Source organism: Salvelinus alpinus, chromosome 6 (assembly GCF_045679555.1).
Source record: "Salvelinus alpinus chromosome 6, SLU_Salpinus.1, whole genome shotgun sequence".
Classification (NCBI taxonomy): Eukaryota; Metazoa; Chordata; class Actinopteri; order Salmoniformes; family Salmonidae; genus Salvelinus; species Salvelinus alpinus.
In genome coordinates this window covers 71,255,435-71,271,303 of record NC_092091.1, presented here as the reverse complement: position 1 = coordinate 71,271,303, position 15,869 = coordinate 71,255,435, and the positions used below count along the sequence as shown (strand labels likewise).

The following is a 15,869-nucleotide window of genomic DNA, read 5'->3' as shown; positions in this document are numbered from 1 at the left end:
GAATACACCTCTGCTGAGATGAGCTGTAATATAAGTCAATACAATGCACAATTACACCTTGTAATATTAGCTAGTCCTTTAACTGATACTGTTGCACCAAATAGTGATGTTTATACAATAACAATGTGCTGAATTACTATTGTTACAGGAATATTGTTTGATATATATCAGTGAAGTGGTCAATAGCAAGACTTACCTGCTATTGCTTGACAAATGCAGGACTATCATACTGTATTCTTAGGAAACCTACAGCAGTGCTTCATACAGAGTGTTTACTGATTTCATTTCCTGGTTACAACTCTTGTCTCTATAGAGATGGATAAGGCACACAGAGCAGGGATCTCCAACTGGTGGCCCAGTTAAATGGTTTGACATAAAAGACTGTAAAAACATCAGCAGGTAGTCTAATAAATACAGAACCATAAACATATATGGTATCCCAATCTGAGCATTTCAAAATGGCTGACACCTTCCGCAAACAGTGAGAACTCAGCTGCCACCTGTCTATGGAAGTCTATGGAAGACACACAACATTGACTAAATTCGTTGCAATATTTCCGCAGCACAGATACTTCAATAGATTAACTGATTGGAATTCGGAGGGGGGAAAACACAACAAACAATGTGTGAAACTTGTTTATTTGAGATTTATTATAGGAACAAAGATCATTGCTACACATGTATTATTTACATCAGGTAAATATGAATATTTGATATGATGAGGTCATATGATTGATTGCATATAGATTGACATGTGAAATCATGTTGTGGGCCTGCAAAATATAGCTTCTTCTTCCTATGAACTGCATCATGTGGGTCCGTCTGATTCTATCCATCCTCTTCTGGTGACCATGAGGTGATGCTGGATGCTCCCACTGACTGCAGAACGCTATCTGTTCTACAGTGACGGGTTTAACCTGCAGGAAAGAGAATAGAAGACAAACTGTCTCAATTAAAACCTGCATGTGTGTATAGTGGGGCTCACATTAAGTGCCCTTCAAGCCTTCTACTGTAGGGGTACTTCCATTGTGATAAGGTACTGACGGTGGCTCAATATCACTCACATTTTCATGGTGGACACTTTCAGCATTGCCAGCACTGTGATTCTCTTTGGGTCGAAAACACAGTCCTCCTCTTGATTGCTCGGCACCATGTCAACTCCAGGTGGAACCCAGGCAGTGTCATACCCATGCTTAGTGTGCCAGTTGTATTGCATGTCGCGACCCTGTTTGTTAATGATCTTAACCTTGCCAACATTCACCTTCACTTTCAGAACCATCTTGTCTGAGTCATTAGCACCAATGGGGTATTTGATGACTTTTCGGATGTCTCGACTGAGGTAGACACCGGCACCAAGCATGCCATCTTTGGAAGGTTTGAATCCATTTCTCTGTATTTTCACAGCAATCTGTTTTGATGTTCCATGATACATCACATAGACGTGGCTGTCCTCAGGGGTGACTCCACTCTGAAGATGACGGTATCTAGATCTGTAAGACAGGCAGACAGTTTTTGCTTCAATATGATATTATATTAGCTTCTATTCTTCACATAGTTTATTTAAAATAATGATTTGTTAAAGGAGACTTGATTTTTAGGTCATTTGGGAAATTTAGATTTTTTTAAATTCCTGGTCATCTGACCTCCCAAACTAGCCTCTAAAAACAAATCAGTTAGAAAGCTCTAGAATGTATCTATTGCATCATCACAGGTAAAACCAATCAGAGGGTTTGCACTATAACAGTCTCTTTCATACTTACATGGTCTTTTTGTTTACTTTCATGACCTCGATGACTTTGATTCTCTTTGGGTCGTAGACACAGTTCTCCTGTTGGTTGCTTTCTACCATACCGACCCCTGGGGGAACCCAGGCGGTGTCATATCCATGCTCGGTGTGCCAGGTCTTCTGCATGGGGTGGTTCTGTTGATCTATGATCTTAACCTTCCCTACATCCACTCTGACTTTTAGTACTCTTCTCTTAGAGTTGGAAACACCAGGAGGGTATTTACAGGCTTTTTGAATGTCCCGTGTAACATAAACACCAGCACCAAGCATGCTGATATCTGCTCTTGACGGTGTGAAGCCATTCTTCTTTATCAGCTCTGCAGCCTCTACTGAGGTGCCATGGAACATCACATATGTTCTTTGATCCTCAGGATGTTCACCAGTGTCGAGAAAGTTGTCTAAGTATGGAGAGTTTGGTTTCATTTTCCTCAGGCAAGCCCTAGTCAACATGATGATTCTAGCTGTGAGAACCTGTGGCAAAACATGCTTCTATGAATAGACAAACTTCTGCAATCCTGTAGTAACGATTTAGATCTCCTACAGTGCCTTCAGAAAATATTCATACCTCTTGACTTATTCCACATTTTGTCATGTTAAAGCCTGAATTCAAAATGGATTAAATAGATTTTTTTTCTCACCCATCTACACACAATACCCCATAATGACAAAGTGAAAACATGTTTTTAGACATTTTAGCAAATTTATTGAACCTTAAAGACATAACTATCTCATTTAGATAAGTATTCGCAACCCTTTGCTATGACACTCCAAATTGAAAAAAAATAATGTAATCCATTTTGAATTCAGGCTGTAGCACAACAAAATGTGGAATAAGTCAAGAGGTATGAATACTTTCTGAAGGCACTGTACATGTGGAAGTAACCTGAAATGTAATAAAAGAGGACTTCGCCTGCACATTGTAATACTTGCCAATTAAATATTAATTAAAAAGGGCAACATGTCAACCACAAATAGACTTTATCCAGGCTACTAATTCAGAAATGTCACATGCTATTGCCAACTACTGTGTTGCCTTAGTAAATTTCTTTGGCTCACATTAATAATACGTCAATAGTGCACAATATACTTGGTATGTTACAAGCACTTGAAACTTGTTTGTAATGTTATAAATACATTATAATTCAGATAATCTCTATTGTATCATTCACTTTTATAGAAAATACTATATATTGGATTATGTCCTCTGGCTTGTGATTTAAATTTTTCAATGCGATGTTTAACATACGTGAAGTAGCAAATAAGCAAGTTTCTAAAAAGTCAAATTATAATTTGGTCATCCTTACCTGCTACTGTGGAATCAGATTCAACCAACCAGTCAGACTAATTCAGGATTATATGACAGATTTTAGGTCTCGTTTCTCCTGTGTTTCCTCTCTCTCCCCCTCCCTCTCTCTCTCAAATTCTAATTCGAGAGAGAGAGCAAAGTCCATCCATATTTATGACCAGGATATCTCTTTGCTAGTGAAAAGCAACCACACCAACTCAGATGAGAAAGAAGCCTAATCTAATGGGTACATAAACATGTATGATACATCTTATTATTGGAAGATGTCTGGAGCATTTTGAAATTGCAATGCTGACACCTTTGACCAGTAAATTGATGTCTGTCGTGTTTATACATCAGACTAAGATCAGTTGTTGAGTCAATCTGAACAGTGAGTACACAGCTGTTATTTGCGACTAAATTGAAGATACTATTAGTCTATAGAAGACATCTATTGACTAATATTATACATTTGTCCAGTAGATACATTATTTTAAGGTGCATTATATATTTAAGTGCAGTATTGTAGAGGTAAGTGCCAAAATAAAGGAAACCCCAACATAAAGTGTTTTAATAAGGTGTTGGGCACCACGATCCAGAACAGCTTCAATGCATCTTGGCATAGATTCTACAAGTGTCTGGAATTCTACTGGAGGGATGCAACACCATTCTTACATGAGAAATTCCATCATTTGGTGTTTTGTTGATGGCGGAGGAAAACACTGTCTCAGGCCTTGCTCCAGAATCTCCCATAAGTGTTTCATTGTTTTGAGATCTGGTGGCTGAGACGGCCAGGGCATATAGTTTACATCGTTTTCATGCTCATCAAACCATTACGTCACCACTCGTGCCCTGTGGATGGGGGCATTATCATCCTATGGGGGCATCGCCATGGTAGCCAAAATAATGGCCTGCCCAGTATTTTTATACTGTACATGACCCTAAGCATAATGGAATGTTAAGTGATGAATTAACTCAGGGACCACACCTGTGTCAGTCTACAGTCCACAGTAAGAAGGAGCTAAATAGACTCACAATAGGCTGAGGATAGGCTGTGCAATCAATCATATAACCTCATCATATATTTTAGAAATATAATCAATCATATTTACTTGATAATGAATGTGTATCAATGATCATACGTTGTTTAAAGAAGGGTTTTCTTCCTATAATACATTTCAAATAAACTAGAAGTTCCCGATACTGTTTGAGTGTTTTACCTCCACAAAATCCAATCAGGTTTTATTAATCTACAGCATCTGTGGTGCAGAAATATATTGATAATATTGGTCAATGTTGTGTCTTCCATAGACGTATCAACGGTGTCTTCCTGTTAGTCGCAGACAGCAGTTGTGTGATCACTGTTTAGATTGACAAAACATTACCGATTCTGATCCTAGTCTATATACAAGGCAAACGGTGGCTACTTTGAAGAATCTCAAATATAACATATATTTTGATTTGTTTAACACTTATTTGGTTACTACATGATTCCGTGTGTTATTTAATAGTTTTGATGTCTTCGCTACTTTTTTACAATGTAGAAAATAGTAAAAATAAAGAAAAACCCTTGAATGAGTAGGTGTGTCCAAACTTTTGACTGGTACGGTATAAAGACTAAAAACGTCAATGTATTTGTCAAAGGTGTCCGCATTGCAATTTTAAAACGCTCCAGAGGTCTTAATACGGCATGACGTTACAGATATGTTTATAATCATGTACCCATTAGACTAGATTCGAATGTGAGTGGGCGTGGTTTTTACTTACAAAGAAACAGAAAACCTAACGTTTTTCTCAAGAACCAGGAAATGAAACTTGAGTGGAAGGAAACCCTCACATACGGTATAATCTTGCATTCGTCTGTTAGTATAACGGGTGAGAATAATGTTATTTGAAACACTAGACAAGTTAGCTGTCTTATTATTGAACACTTGATATAAGTCAAATACTGTTTTGTTTACCAGTCTTTACTTGAGAATGTTATAATGCTATTCTAATACTATTGTAACATTGATTCTGGATACGTTGAATAGTTATTTAAATATTACAATTTGCTTTAACGGTTTTAACGGTAACTAGCCCTTAAAAATAGTTTGGGGGATTACAGCTCATTTGTCAGAGGGTTATAGAGCTGCAGATTGATTACTATGGCTTTGAAGGGGTACACCAAGCAGAAAAACAAAACAAATTCACCATACTACTTAGAAAACATTCTTGAGACCAATGAGCATCCAGAGGATCACAAAGAATATGTGATGTTCCACGGCACCACAAAAGAGGCTACAGAGTTGATAAAGAAGAATGGTTTCACACCATCAAGAGAAGAACTTGGGCCTGGTGTGTATGTCAGTCGAGACATAGGGAAAGCAATTGAATACCCCCTTGGTGTTTCCAACAATAAGAGAAGAGTACTAAAAGTCAAAGTGGATGTAGGGAAGGTTAAAATCATAGATCAACAGGATCACCTCATGCAGAAGACCTGGCATACTGAGCATGGATATGACACCGCCTGGGTTCCCCCAGGGGTCAGTATGGTGCTGAGCAACCAACAGGGGAACTGTGTCTACGACCCAAAGAGAATCAAAGTCATGCAGGTCATGAAAGTAAAAGAAAGCAACATGTAAGTATGAAATAAACTGTTGTAAAGCACTGCTAACTTTCTCTTGGTTTTACCTGTCATGAACAATTGAACTTCACAGCAGTCAATTGTGTTTTGAGCTTTCCAATGGCATCGTTTTATAGTCTATTTGTGGAGAGCTTACAAATTCGTTTGAGATATTTTGCCTCAAATTTTAAAATACCGCAACTGTGGAAGGTTGTACTTTTATCACATTTCTGCAAAAACTGTCTCCCTGTCTTACAGATCTAGACACCGTCATCTTCAGAGTGGAGTCACCCCTGAGGACAGCCATGTCTATGTGATGTACCATGGAACATCAAAACAGGCTGCAGTAGAAATACAGAGACATGGCTTCACCCCGTCCACAGATGGCATGCTTGGTGCAGGTGTCTATGTCAGTCGAGACATCAGAAAAGCCATCAAATACCCCATTGGTGCTGATGACTCAGACAAGATGGTTCTGAAAGTGAAGGTGGATGTTGGCAAGGTTAAGATCATTGATGTGCAGGGTCACGACAGGCAATACGACTGGCACACACATGGGTATGACACTGCCTGGGTTCCACCTGGTGTTGACATGGTGCCGAGCAACCAACAGGAGAACTGTGTCTACGACCCAAAGAGAATCAAAGTCATGGCATTGCTGAAAGTGGCCATCTTGAAAAAGTATGTAATATTGAACTTCTCTCACAAATCACGAGATGGAAGTTTATTTTCCTAGAAGGCTTGCACTTGAAATATGAACTCCACTACTTGCAGGTTCTAACATGTTGTATTTGTTTCTCTATCCTCAGGTTAAACCCGTCACTGGAGGTGGAGGCTTGAAGGTGTATTCAAGGAGTATTAATTACACTTCATGTTCATCGAGATAAGAGGATGTAGCATGCTGCTATAGCTACACATTCAATATTGCATAGGAAGAAGCTATATTTTGCCAAAGGCTTACTGATTATTGGCAATATACCTACTGTATATGCAATTGATATACCCTTGTCACATTTCAAAAACCGATTCAATGATATTCACTTGACGTAAACAAGGTTTGTATCAATGATCATACTTGTTCAGAATAATTGTCTTCCTGTAATAAATCTCAAATAAACCTCTAAAAGTCACCCATTGTTTGAGTGTGTTCATTTCATCTGAAGCATCTTTACTGCAGAAACATTGGCAATATTTAGTCAATGTTGTGTGTCTGACATAGGTTTATAAGGTGTCTTCCAGTTTGACGCTGGTGGCAGCTGAATGGTCCCTACTGTTTGCAAAAGGTGTCAGCAGCTTTCAATGTCAGGTTGGTGGCATACTACTTAAACATTTTAACACTATAGGGTCATGGTTATGTATTTATTAGACTACCTCTACTATCTGTGTGGGATGGTTGCTTTTCACTTACATAGAGGTATCATGGTTCTACATTCTGATGGACTACTATGCTCTCTAGAGACATAGTTATTTGTGGCAATTGTGCCCTCTATCCATCTCTATGTCTAGTGAGAGTGGAAACCTGGAAATGAAACCTAAGCACGGAAGTGAGTCGTTACTAGTTACCTCAGCCGCAAAGTAGTCAACCTCGCCTATTTCTTATTAAAGTGTGATTTTAAACCTAACCCTAACCTTAACCCTAGCCGTAACCTCACTGCTAACCCTTATGCCTAACCTTAAATGAAGACCAAAGAGCTCATTTTTTGTGTTTGTGGTAACTAGTGGAAAGCACAGCAGCGAGATCAGTAAGAAGCACTGTTTCCTAAGCATACACAGTATAATAAACAACACAGTCTTTATTAAACAAGTCTTGTTATTGGACACTTAACTTAGATATATCAAACAATCCCTGTTTACAAAGTACATTTATATGTTAAGCATGATAATGTTACAACACTTGTAATATTACTGTAACAATAGTGATTCGGCATATTGTTATTGTATAAATATCACTATTTAGTGTAACAGTTTTAGCCAAAGGACTATTTAATATTACAAAGTGTAATTGTGCATTGTATTGACTTATAATACTGTTCACCTCAGCAGAGGTGTATTCAGTTGCAGTTTGGTTACTAGCTTATGGCTAACTCTCCATACTACATCAACTTCCTAGACAGCAACACACGTCCTGAAGATCTGAGACAGAATATGTGATGTTCCACGGCACCACAACAGAGTTGATTAAGAACAACGGTTTCACACCAAGTGCAGACTAAAGTGTTCTTGGAACTGGTGTCTATGTTAGTTGGGACGTTCTAAAAGCCATTGAAAACCCTCCTGGTGTCCCCTACTGGGAGACAAGAGTACTTCAAGTCAGAGTGGATGTGGGGAAGGTTATTATGATAGAGGAGAAGAACCACCCCAAGCAGAAGACCTGGCACACTGCATGGCTATGACACTGGCTGGGTACCACCTGAGGTTGGCATGGAAGAGGAGGACTGTGTCTACGACCCAAAGATAGTGAAAGGTCATGGAGATGACTGGAAAGAACTTGTAAGTATGAAAGACTGTTGAAATACATTGCAAACCATTTTTCTTGTCATTACCTGGGATGGTATGGGATGGTACGTGACAACTTCACAGTAGAGCAGTGATTCCATTTGGTGATGAATTCTACAAAATCAGACAAACACACTCAAAAACATGTAAATAATTTGCCTACAATTTCGAATAATGTATCCTACCTACGAATGCAATATCGTATATTTCAGCAATTGTCCTACAGATGTAAAAACAGCCATCTTAAGAGTAAAGTCGCCCCAGACTATAGACACATCTACGCCATGTATCATGGAACAACAAAACAACACGTCCAGGTGTCAAGCCTCAGTCGCGGTCCTCGAGCCTCAGGCCCTCTGGAAGAGGAGACAGAGAAAAGATGAGGGAGTTCATTTGACTTGAGGGAGAGAAAGAACCAGTGGAGGCAGCAACAAGCAGGGATTGGCCCAGGCACGTCTAGGAATCAGGACACCAACAGGCAGGTAGAAGGGGGCCAGGTGGGATTGGCCCAGGCACGTCTAGGAATCAGGCCAGGGTGTCCTCAGTTGCGGTCCAAGAGCCTCCGTAAGGGGAGAAAGAGAAAATATGTTGTAGTGAGAGCATGGCTAAAACCATAGTACACATCACAGTAGGGAATAATCAATGATGTTGCTGTGGACACTGGATAATCTGACACAAACACCTGTTTGACCTTGCTGTGATACTATAGGCCTATTTATGTTACTTTTCTGAGTCAATTCAGGTAACATTCAATGTCCTGCGTTTTTGTTAACCATGACAGCCAGCATTGTAAATAAATAGATGTGCAGAAAGATAATCAGCCTCTGTATCTGTGGATCCTTTCCCCTAATGTATTTTTCATGTCAGCCAGGCGCATCTTTTCAAAGAAATACCATTTAATTAAATCTCTAGTTGAGTAAAATAAGTAGTTTTGTTCTGGTCACAAGATACTCCAGAAAATAGCTGTAAACATCGCCACACTCAGGCAGAAAACCGACTTTGTCTTGAATCCATCAATAGCCTAGGCCTAGGTGTTTGGAGACAGTATATTATTACTTTCATTTTAAAATTAAACGACTAAAATCAAAGTGAGCTCAAAAGTTAATGGACCTATATTTTAAAATAAGATAATCTTTGAGAACTAACAATCACCAAAATAAAAGCTAAACAGTAAGGGAGAATCTAAAATTATCCAAATTATGCATTCAAGAGTATATTTGTTATGGCATGGGGCCCATTGATTTTGATATAATGTTTGAGTTACTCAGATAGCATACGCCATGGGAAAATGTGTAGATTTGCAGGAATTGGCCACGTTCATGACCACGCCCCCGCCATGCCCACCACCTGAATTATGATCCAGAAAAACCCTGGACAGAAGAACAATATTCTCTCGCACTCTCTGCAGCAAGCGCGATGCCACATCCTTAGTCCGCATGATCCTAAAGCCCCCTTCTCGCAGGAATTATTTTCGACCAATTATTAGACCATCAAACGGTTCGGGGCTAGACCAAAAACATTCAGGGCTGCACCCCGGGAAGCCTACCCCTAACAACGCAGATAGCTTGGTTATACTCCACTTGTTCAAGAAGTGTCTATTGATCCACATGGGAACGCAACCTGCTAGTCTCCACTGTCTGCTCGGGTGGAGAGAGGACAAAACACGATTAAAGGTACAATCTGCAATATTCAATCGCCATTACCCAGTGCTTAATTTGGACCGGATCCTGGCACCTCTCCGTTTTGGACTGTGTTGTCCCGGAACCTAATTGGCCAGACCCGGTACCTTTAGTGGCATGAACACTTATTTAAACTTTTCTCGGAATTGATCAAAGTTCATTAGAGTTGCCTCTTCATTAATTCTCCTGCCGCCACAAACAAAAACGTATTTTAAAAAAGTTGATTTTCAGCCCGGGATAAATATTCTAAGAGTTGATTTGGGCCGGGCTGGGTTTATGGTTTGCCACATCCTTAGTCCATTGTAACCTATGTTTGAGACCAACGCTTGGCGGTGGCTGTGTGAGAAGCGCGCCAGTATCTCACATAACTAGGATATTCGCTTTCTATGATCCCTCTCTGCTCTGATAGACATATGCCTGATAGAGATGAGCCTGCAACTCATCTCTCCAGTGTTGTAATTCAACATTTATTTCCTTATATAATGTTTTATTTATCCTTTATTTAACTAGGCAAGTCAGCTGAGAACAAATTAGTATTTACAATGACAGCCTACCGGTGAACAGTGGGTTAACTGCCTTGTTCAGGGGCAGCATGACAGATTTTTACCTTGTCAGCTCAGGGATTCGATCCAGCAACCTTTCAGTTACTGGCTCAATGCTCTCACCACTAGGCTACCTGCTGCCCTGAATCATAGCCTCGCAAAGGGTTTTGAATGAACTGCAGCACCCCTAATAAATGTAAATACATTTGCTAAAGTTATAGAATTGCTGCTGTCTGTTCAGAAATAAATTAAATAATTCAGAATACCCTACTACGCCATGAGAAGGCCTATAATTTAGCAACAGAGGATCAATAGCTTTTTTTTTTATAGCCTAGCTGTGGATTGTAGCCCAATAACAAGGAATAAGGAATAGCAAGTAACAAGGAATAGAACAAGAAATAGCCTACAGTTGGGAACAAGCAGCAAATATGTCTGTGGAAAAAAGCAGCATGCAGACAAAACAGGCCGTTCAGTATATTTCAAATACAATCGAGGAAAAACACAGGTTGGAAAGCAAATGGCTCCTGCTGAAAAGAGAAGACTTATGTAACAGTATAATTTCCGTCCCTCTCCTCGCCCCTACCTGGGCTCGAACCAGGGACCCTCTGCACACATCAACAACAGTCACCCACGAAGCATTGTTACCCATCGCGCAACAAAAGCTGGGGCCCTTGCAGAGCAAGGGGAACAACTACTTCAGGTCTCAGAGCGAGTGAGGGCACCAATTGAAACGCTATTAGCGCGCACCACCGCTAACTAGCTAGCCATTTTACATCGGTTACATAGGCTACCAAAATATTTGATCGACTTCCAAATATTGTTTTACAGTAGAGAGAGAGCGTGAGAGGTAGGCTTTTGGCATGAGCGCATCGGCCATCACCAGCAAGTGAGCTGCGCAACATTGGGTGAGTCAGTGACACTGGAAAGCATTTTTAGGACTATAATTTCCTCCTCATATTGTAGCCTACAATATGTGTCTCCACACACACAGGCCTGGGCTATTAATTGATTCAACACAAACTCGTTTTTATTGATCTCAGATTCTCAGTTTTCAGTGTAAAGTAACCTGCCATTTCGATCATTTGTGTGGTATTAACAAGTATTCTGCCAAAGTCTTCAGTCATGTAAAATGAAGGAGAAATGCATGAAATGCATTTATAAAAGGCCAACATTTTCCCGGACATTATGCTACTAAAAACGTTCTCCATGTTTGCAGCCTGTGTAAGGGCCTCTACTCTACAGCTCTATGCCACTAGCAAATGCAATGATATTATAAAGGACTTTTTTTGTATGCGTTCCGGTACTTTAGATCCTCCCCAGGTCACCCCACTCCAGTGCTCACTTTATGTTCCGGCACCTCCCGATTTACAAATTAAGCACCCGTATTACCATAAACGGTCATAGTTTACAGCCCATATTGTACTGCAAATACCGTATAGTGATTCAAGGGGATATTTTTATTTAACTAGGCAAGTCAGTTAAGAACAAATTCTTATTTACAATGACGGCCTACCACGGCCACACCCTAAGGACGCTGGGCCAATTGTGCACCGCCCTATGGGACTCCCAATCACGACCAGTTGTGATACAGCCTGGATTTCGAACCAGGGTCTGTAGTGACGCCTCTAGCACTGCGATACAATGCTTTAGACCGTTGCGCCACTCTGGAGCCCTGGATTGGTATATCCACCATTTTTTAAAGTAGGCCTAATGATATACACTGAGTGTACAAAACATTAAGGACACCTTTCTAATATTGAGTTGCAACTCTCATCTCTCCAGTATTGCAGTTCATCATGTATTTCTTTGTATGTGTGTTTTGTGAGTTCACCAGATCAGAGGCAGTAGGGATGACCAGGGAAGTTCTCTTGATAAGTGCGTGAATTTGAAAATGTTCCTGTCCTGCGAAGCATTCAAAATATAACAAGTACTTTTGGGTGTCAGGGAAAATATATGGAGAAGTACATTATTTTCTTTAGGAATGTAGTGAAGTAAAAGTTACAAATAAAATTGATATAAATTTCCAAATATTGTTTTACAAGAGAGAGAGCGTGAGAGGTAGGCTTTTGCCATGAGCGCATCGGCCATCACCAGCAAGATCAGTACTTAATAAGTACTTTAAGGTATTTTTACTAAAGAACTTTACACCACTGATTCTTGCATTCTAAATAACAGGCTCTCTCACTATCTAGAACTGTCTGGCCAGCTTTGTGATGAACAGAATGCCTTTAGGAAAGCCAGAGCATGGATAGAACATATCTATACCACAGGAGGTTGGTGGCCCATTAATTTGGGAGGACTGGCTTATAATGGTTGGAGCGGAATAAGTGGAATGGTATGAAATACATCAAACACATGGTTTCCATGTGTTCGATGCCATTCCATTAGCTCTGTTCCAGACCTTATTATGAGCCGTCCTCCCCTCAGCAGCCTCCATTGATCTATACTGTCTAGAATTCAAGAGAGAGAACCAACTTCTGAACTAAAACTTCCTGTTTTATTGATTTTCAGAAGGCTCTTTATTGGGTGAATAGAGACCTTGCTTTTAGACAAATTAAAATAGGAAATTATGGATTATTCTTTGATGCTATCAAAGCTCTTTATCTGACTCCAGTTGCCTGTATTTAGGTCAGTATCCTCAGGACTGGCTTGTTTCCAACCCCTTTACGGTGTAAAGCAGGGAGACACACTCTCGCCCACTTTATTTGCACTATACTGCTAATGATTTAGCCCTACAAATCAAAAATGCTAAACTTGGTGTTGAAATTGCGGATATATTCCTGGGCATCTTGTTGTATGCTGATGTCATAGTTCTCCTTGCTTCCAGAATATGTAGAATATTGTTATTTTATGGTGTACTAAATCGACACTAGCGATGAATCAAGAGAAGAACCAGATTGTTCATTTCAGAAAGAAGGGCGTGCAGAGAAGTGGACACAACCTTTGTTTTGGCACAACCCCATTATTCTACACTGGGCTCTATAATTACCTTGGTTTCACACTGGATGAACACATGTCCGTTGAAGATGGCATTAGATCACTGGCAGAATCTGCAGGTAGAGCCTTGGGGTCAGTGTTTAAACAAAATGAAAATATGTAAGGATCTTGCTTACTTTCAGCTGTATACATGTTGTGGGTGTCCAGTGATGGACTATGCTGCTGGATGAGGGATCCAACGTGCTTACTAACTGTAGCAATGTTCAAAACAGAGCATTCTGTTTCTTGGACTGTACAAACTGACTGGGGTTGGGAACCATGTGTGCCATGGAACATCGAGAGAAAAGACTGATAAATATGCCAGAACACAGAGTCACTGAAGTGTTAGACTGGGATCTTACTCATAACAATTCTCTAGCCCTCGGAAAGTTATCTATTTTTTTGTGATATATTCAGGAACAAATGACTATGTGATTCACAAGGAACAATGGCCAGTTAATGTTTGGTGCAAACTTAAACTTAGAACGCACACTTTCATCAAAGAGAACTACGCCCCTGAACCATTGTGTCTGCCTGAACCGAACGAACATCCGTCCCCCTTCCTCTGGCTATATAGACGAGTAGATTAACAGAGTGCCTGAAGAGGAGACAATGTGTCTACTGTGTGATCTTGGAGAAAACTAAATCCATTTAGTGTTTTATTGTCCTCTGTATGTCGATCTAAGACATGTTGTGTTTTGTGAAAATGGTGATGATAACCCTGAAGTATTCTGGTTAGGGGACAAGCAGAGGCTTGAATTCTGTTTCAGACAGGGTGTATTTTAGATTGCTCACCTTGTCCACAATGCCTGAATGAGAAGGAGAAATGTACTGTTTGTGTAGTGTGGCTAGATGGTAGCTGTTCTGGGCATTGTTATTGTATGCGTATAATATGTAAAATGTTATTTAGTTCTGTCTTATTTTTGGACATAGGCGGCCCGAAAAAAAACTTGGGCGGCCCACCCAAGACTTTTCTATGCAGGAAAAACCCTGCTGCTGTTAGTTTTCACGATAGCGGTGCGTGTAGTAGCTTGTTTTCATCAAACTGGTGTGGTGAGATCTCTCGATCCGTTGGAAAATGGTGACGGGTGCTTATTTCAAAGAGCGCTCCGTAAGCCATGTCCCAGTGGGCAGAGCTAGACATGTTGCACTGGGACACGTTTTAATACAGGAAAATCATCTCATTCTATTTCTAAGTAACAGCCATATCAATCAGAGAAACTATTTGTTCTCACTTTATAATAGAACAGTCAGATTTTTCTGCCTGGCTGTGGTGCTCTTTTCCTGAATTGTTAGGATTTTCTTGTGATCACAAACAAAACGACATATTTTGTTCAAATAGATATAATTAGTTTTCTTTGAAAAGGTGGGCCTTGCTGAGAATAGAACATTCAGGTTTCTGAACGAGTCTGGAGCTGTTTACCGCTATTCTCTGGATTATTTTATGACGAGAACAAAACAATTTATTTTACTCAACTAGAAATGAAAATAAAAGGGGTTTCTTTAAAAAGATGGCCCTGGCTGACATGGACTGTTCCCTCACCTTTTTCTCCTTGTGGTTAACCATGGCTGTTGGTTATTTACCAGGTAACAAGAAGTCAAAACGAAACAACTGACGCAATATCTGGCTGTCATGGTTAACAGAACCGCATGACATTGAATGTTACCTGAACTAACTCAGAAAAGTAACATAAATAGGCCTACAGTATCACAGCAAGGTCAAACAGGTGTTTGTGTCAGATTATCCAGTGTCCACAGCAACATCATTGATTATTCCCTACTGTGATGTGTACTATGGTTTTAGCCATGCTCTCACTAACCCTCATCTTTTCAAGGTCTCCCCTCCCCTTGGACCGTGACTAAGAACACCCTGGCCTGACACCTGGACATACTGTACCTGGCCCAATCCTACCTGGCCCCCTTCTACCTGCTTGTTGATGCCTCCACAGGTTCTTGCTCCCCCTCAAGTCACTGATCCTTCTCCTGTAGTAGTAACATAAGACAGCTGAACATTAAAGTAGCGAGCCACATGTTCACGTTGATCATGAGACTGTGGTAATGGAGATATACTAGGGGACGTTCTGGCCCTCTTGTTTTCTCCATTGTGCTGACGGACTGATCAGACACATGGGCACTTGAAACAGTTGGACACACTGGACTTGTGGTTTGCACATTCCACTGGAGGCACACATACCAGAGAGGCGCTTAAAGGCAATTGGACACTAGACATATGGTCTGACCATTCTATTATAAACATACATGTCAGACAGAGAGGCGCTTAAGAGAATTGGACACACTAAGATAGGGGGTCCAGCCACCATTATAAACTAATTGAAAGCAGATGGCGTTATAGGGCGTGAACAAGTAGGAAGCTTGAACTAAAGGATGATGGTGGGGAATGACTTCAGAAAGTATGTTTATTTGCATATGGGGTGGACTCATATGCTATTTGGGTATAAAGAGCGAACCAGTGCTCTGGGAGGGGGTGTGTTCCGCGGGG

At 40.4% G+C, this 15,869-nt stretch overlaps 2 protein-coding genes across 3 annotated transcripts; one reads left to right on the top strand and one right to left on the bottom strand.

The window, feature by feature from the left end:
• Nucleotides 1-620: 620 nt before the first annotated feature.
• On the bottom strand, nucleotides 621-2,345 carry LOC139579256 (uncharacterized). The gene is made up of 3 exons (XM_071407749.1): nucleotides 1,761-2,345; nucleotides 1,065-1,490; nucleotides 621-917 (listed from the first exon to the last, which is right to left on the bottom strand). Exons 1-3 carry the CDS (start codon nucleotides 2,234-2,236, stop codon nucleotides 899-901), a joined length of 921 nt encoding a protein of 306 aa, XP_071263850.1. The 5' UTR covers nucleotides 2,237-2,345; the 3' UTR covers nucleotides 621-898.
• A 2,504-nt stretch (nucleotides 2,346-4,849) lies between these two features.
• Nucleotides 4,850-6,806, top strand: LOC139579255 (uncharacterized). Of its 2 annotated transcripts, XM_071407748.1 has the most exons (4): nucleotides 4,880-4,946; nucleotides 5,231-5,691; nucleotides 5,935-6,357; nucleotides 6,486-6,806. In XM_071407748.1, the coding sequence occupies exons 2-4, from the start codon at nucleotides 5,327-5,329 to the stop codon at nucleotides 6,514-6,516; spliced, it is 819 nt and encodes a 272-aa protein (XP_071263849.1). In that variant the 5' UTR covers nucleotides 4,880-4,946; nucleotides 5,231-5,326; the 3' UTR covers nucleotides 6,517-6,806. The 2 variants fall into 2 exon arrangements, with proteins under 2 accessions (XP_071263848.1, XP_071263849.1); XM_071407747.1 differs by having other exon boundaries at nucleotides 4,850-5,691.
• The last annotated feature ends 9,063 nt before the right edge of the window (nucleotides 6,807-15,869 follow it).

Bases quoted from the DNA above. Each gene is read 5' to 3' on its own strand.
- LOC139579255 (XM_071407747.1), top strand. From the start codon at position 5,219: ATGGCTTTGAAGGGGTACACCAAGCAGAAAAACAAAACAAATTCACCA. The intron at 5,692-5,934 runs GTAAGTATGAAA...CCTGTCTTACAG, and splicing joins AAAGTAAAAGAAAGCAACAT to ATCTAGACACCGTCATCTTC. The intron at 6,358-6,485 runs GTATGTAATATT...CTCTATCCTCAG, and splicing joins AAAGTGGCCATCTTGAAAAA to GTTAAACCCGTCACTGGAGG.
- LOC139579256 (XM_071407749.1), bottom strand. From the start codon at position 2,236: ATGTTGACTAGGGCTTGCCTGAGGAAAATGAAACCAAACTCTCCATAC. The intron at 1,491-1,760 runs GTAAGTATGAAA...CCTGTCTTACAG, and splicing joins AAAGTAAACAAAAAGACCAT to ATCTAGATACCGTCATCTTC.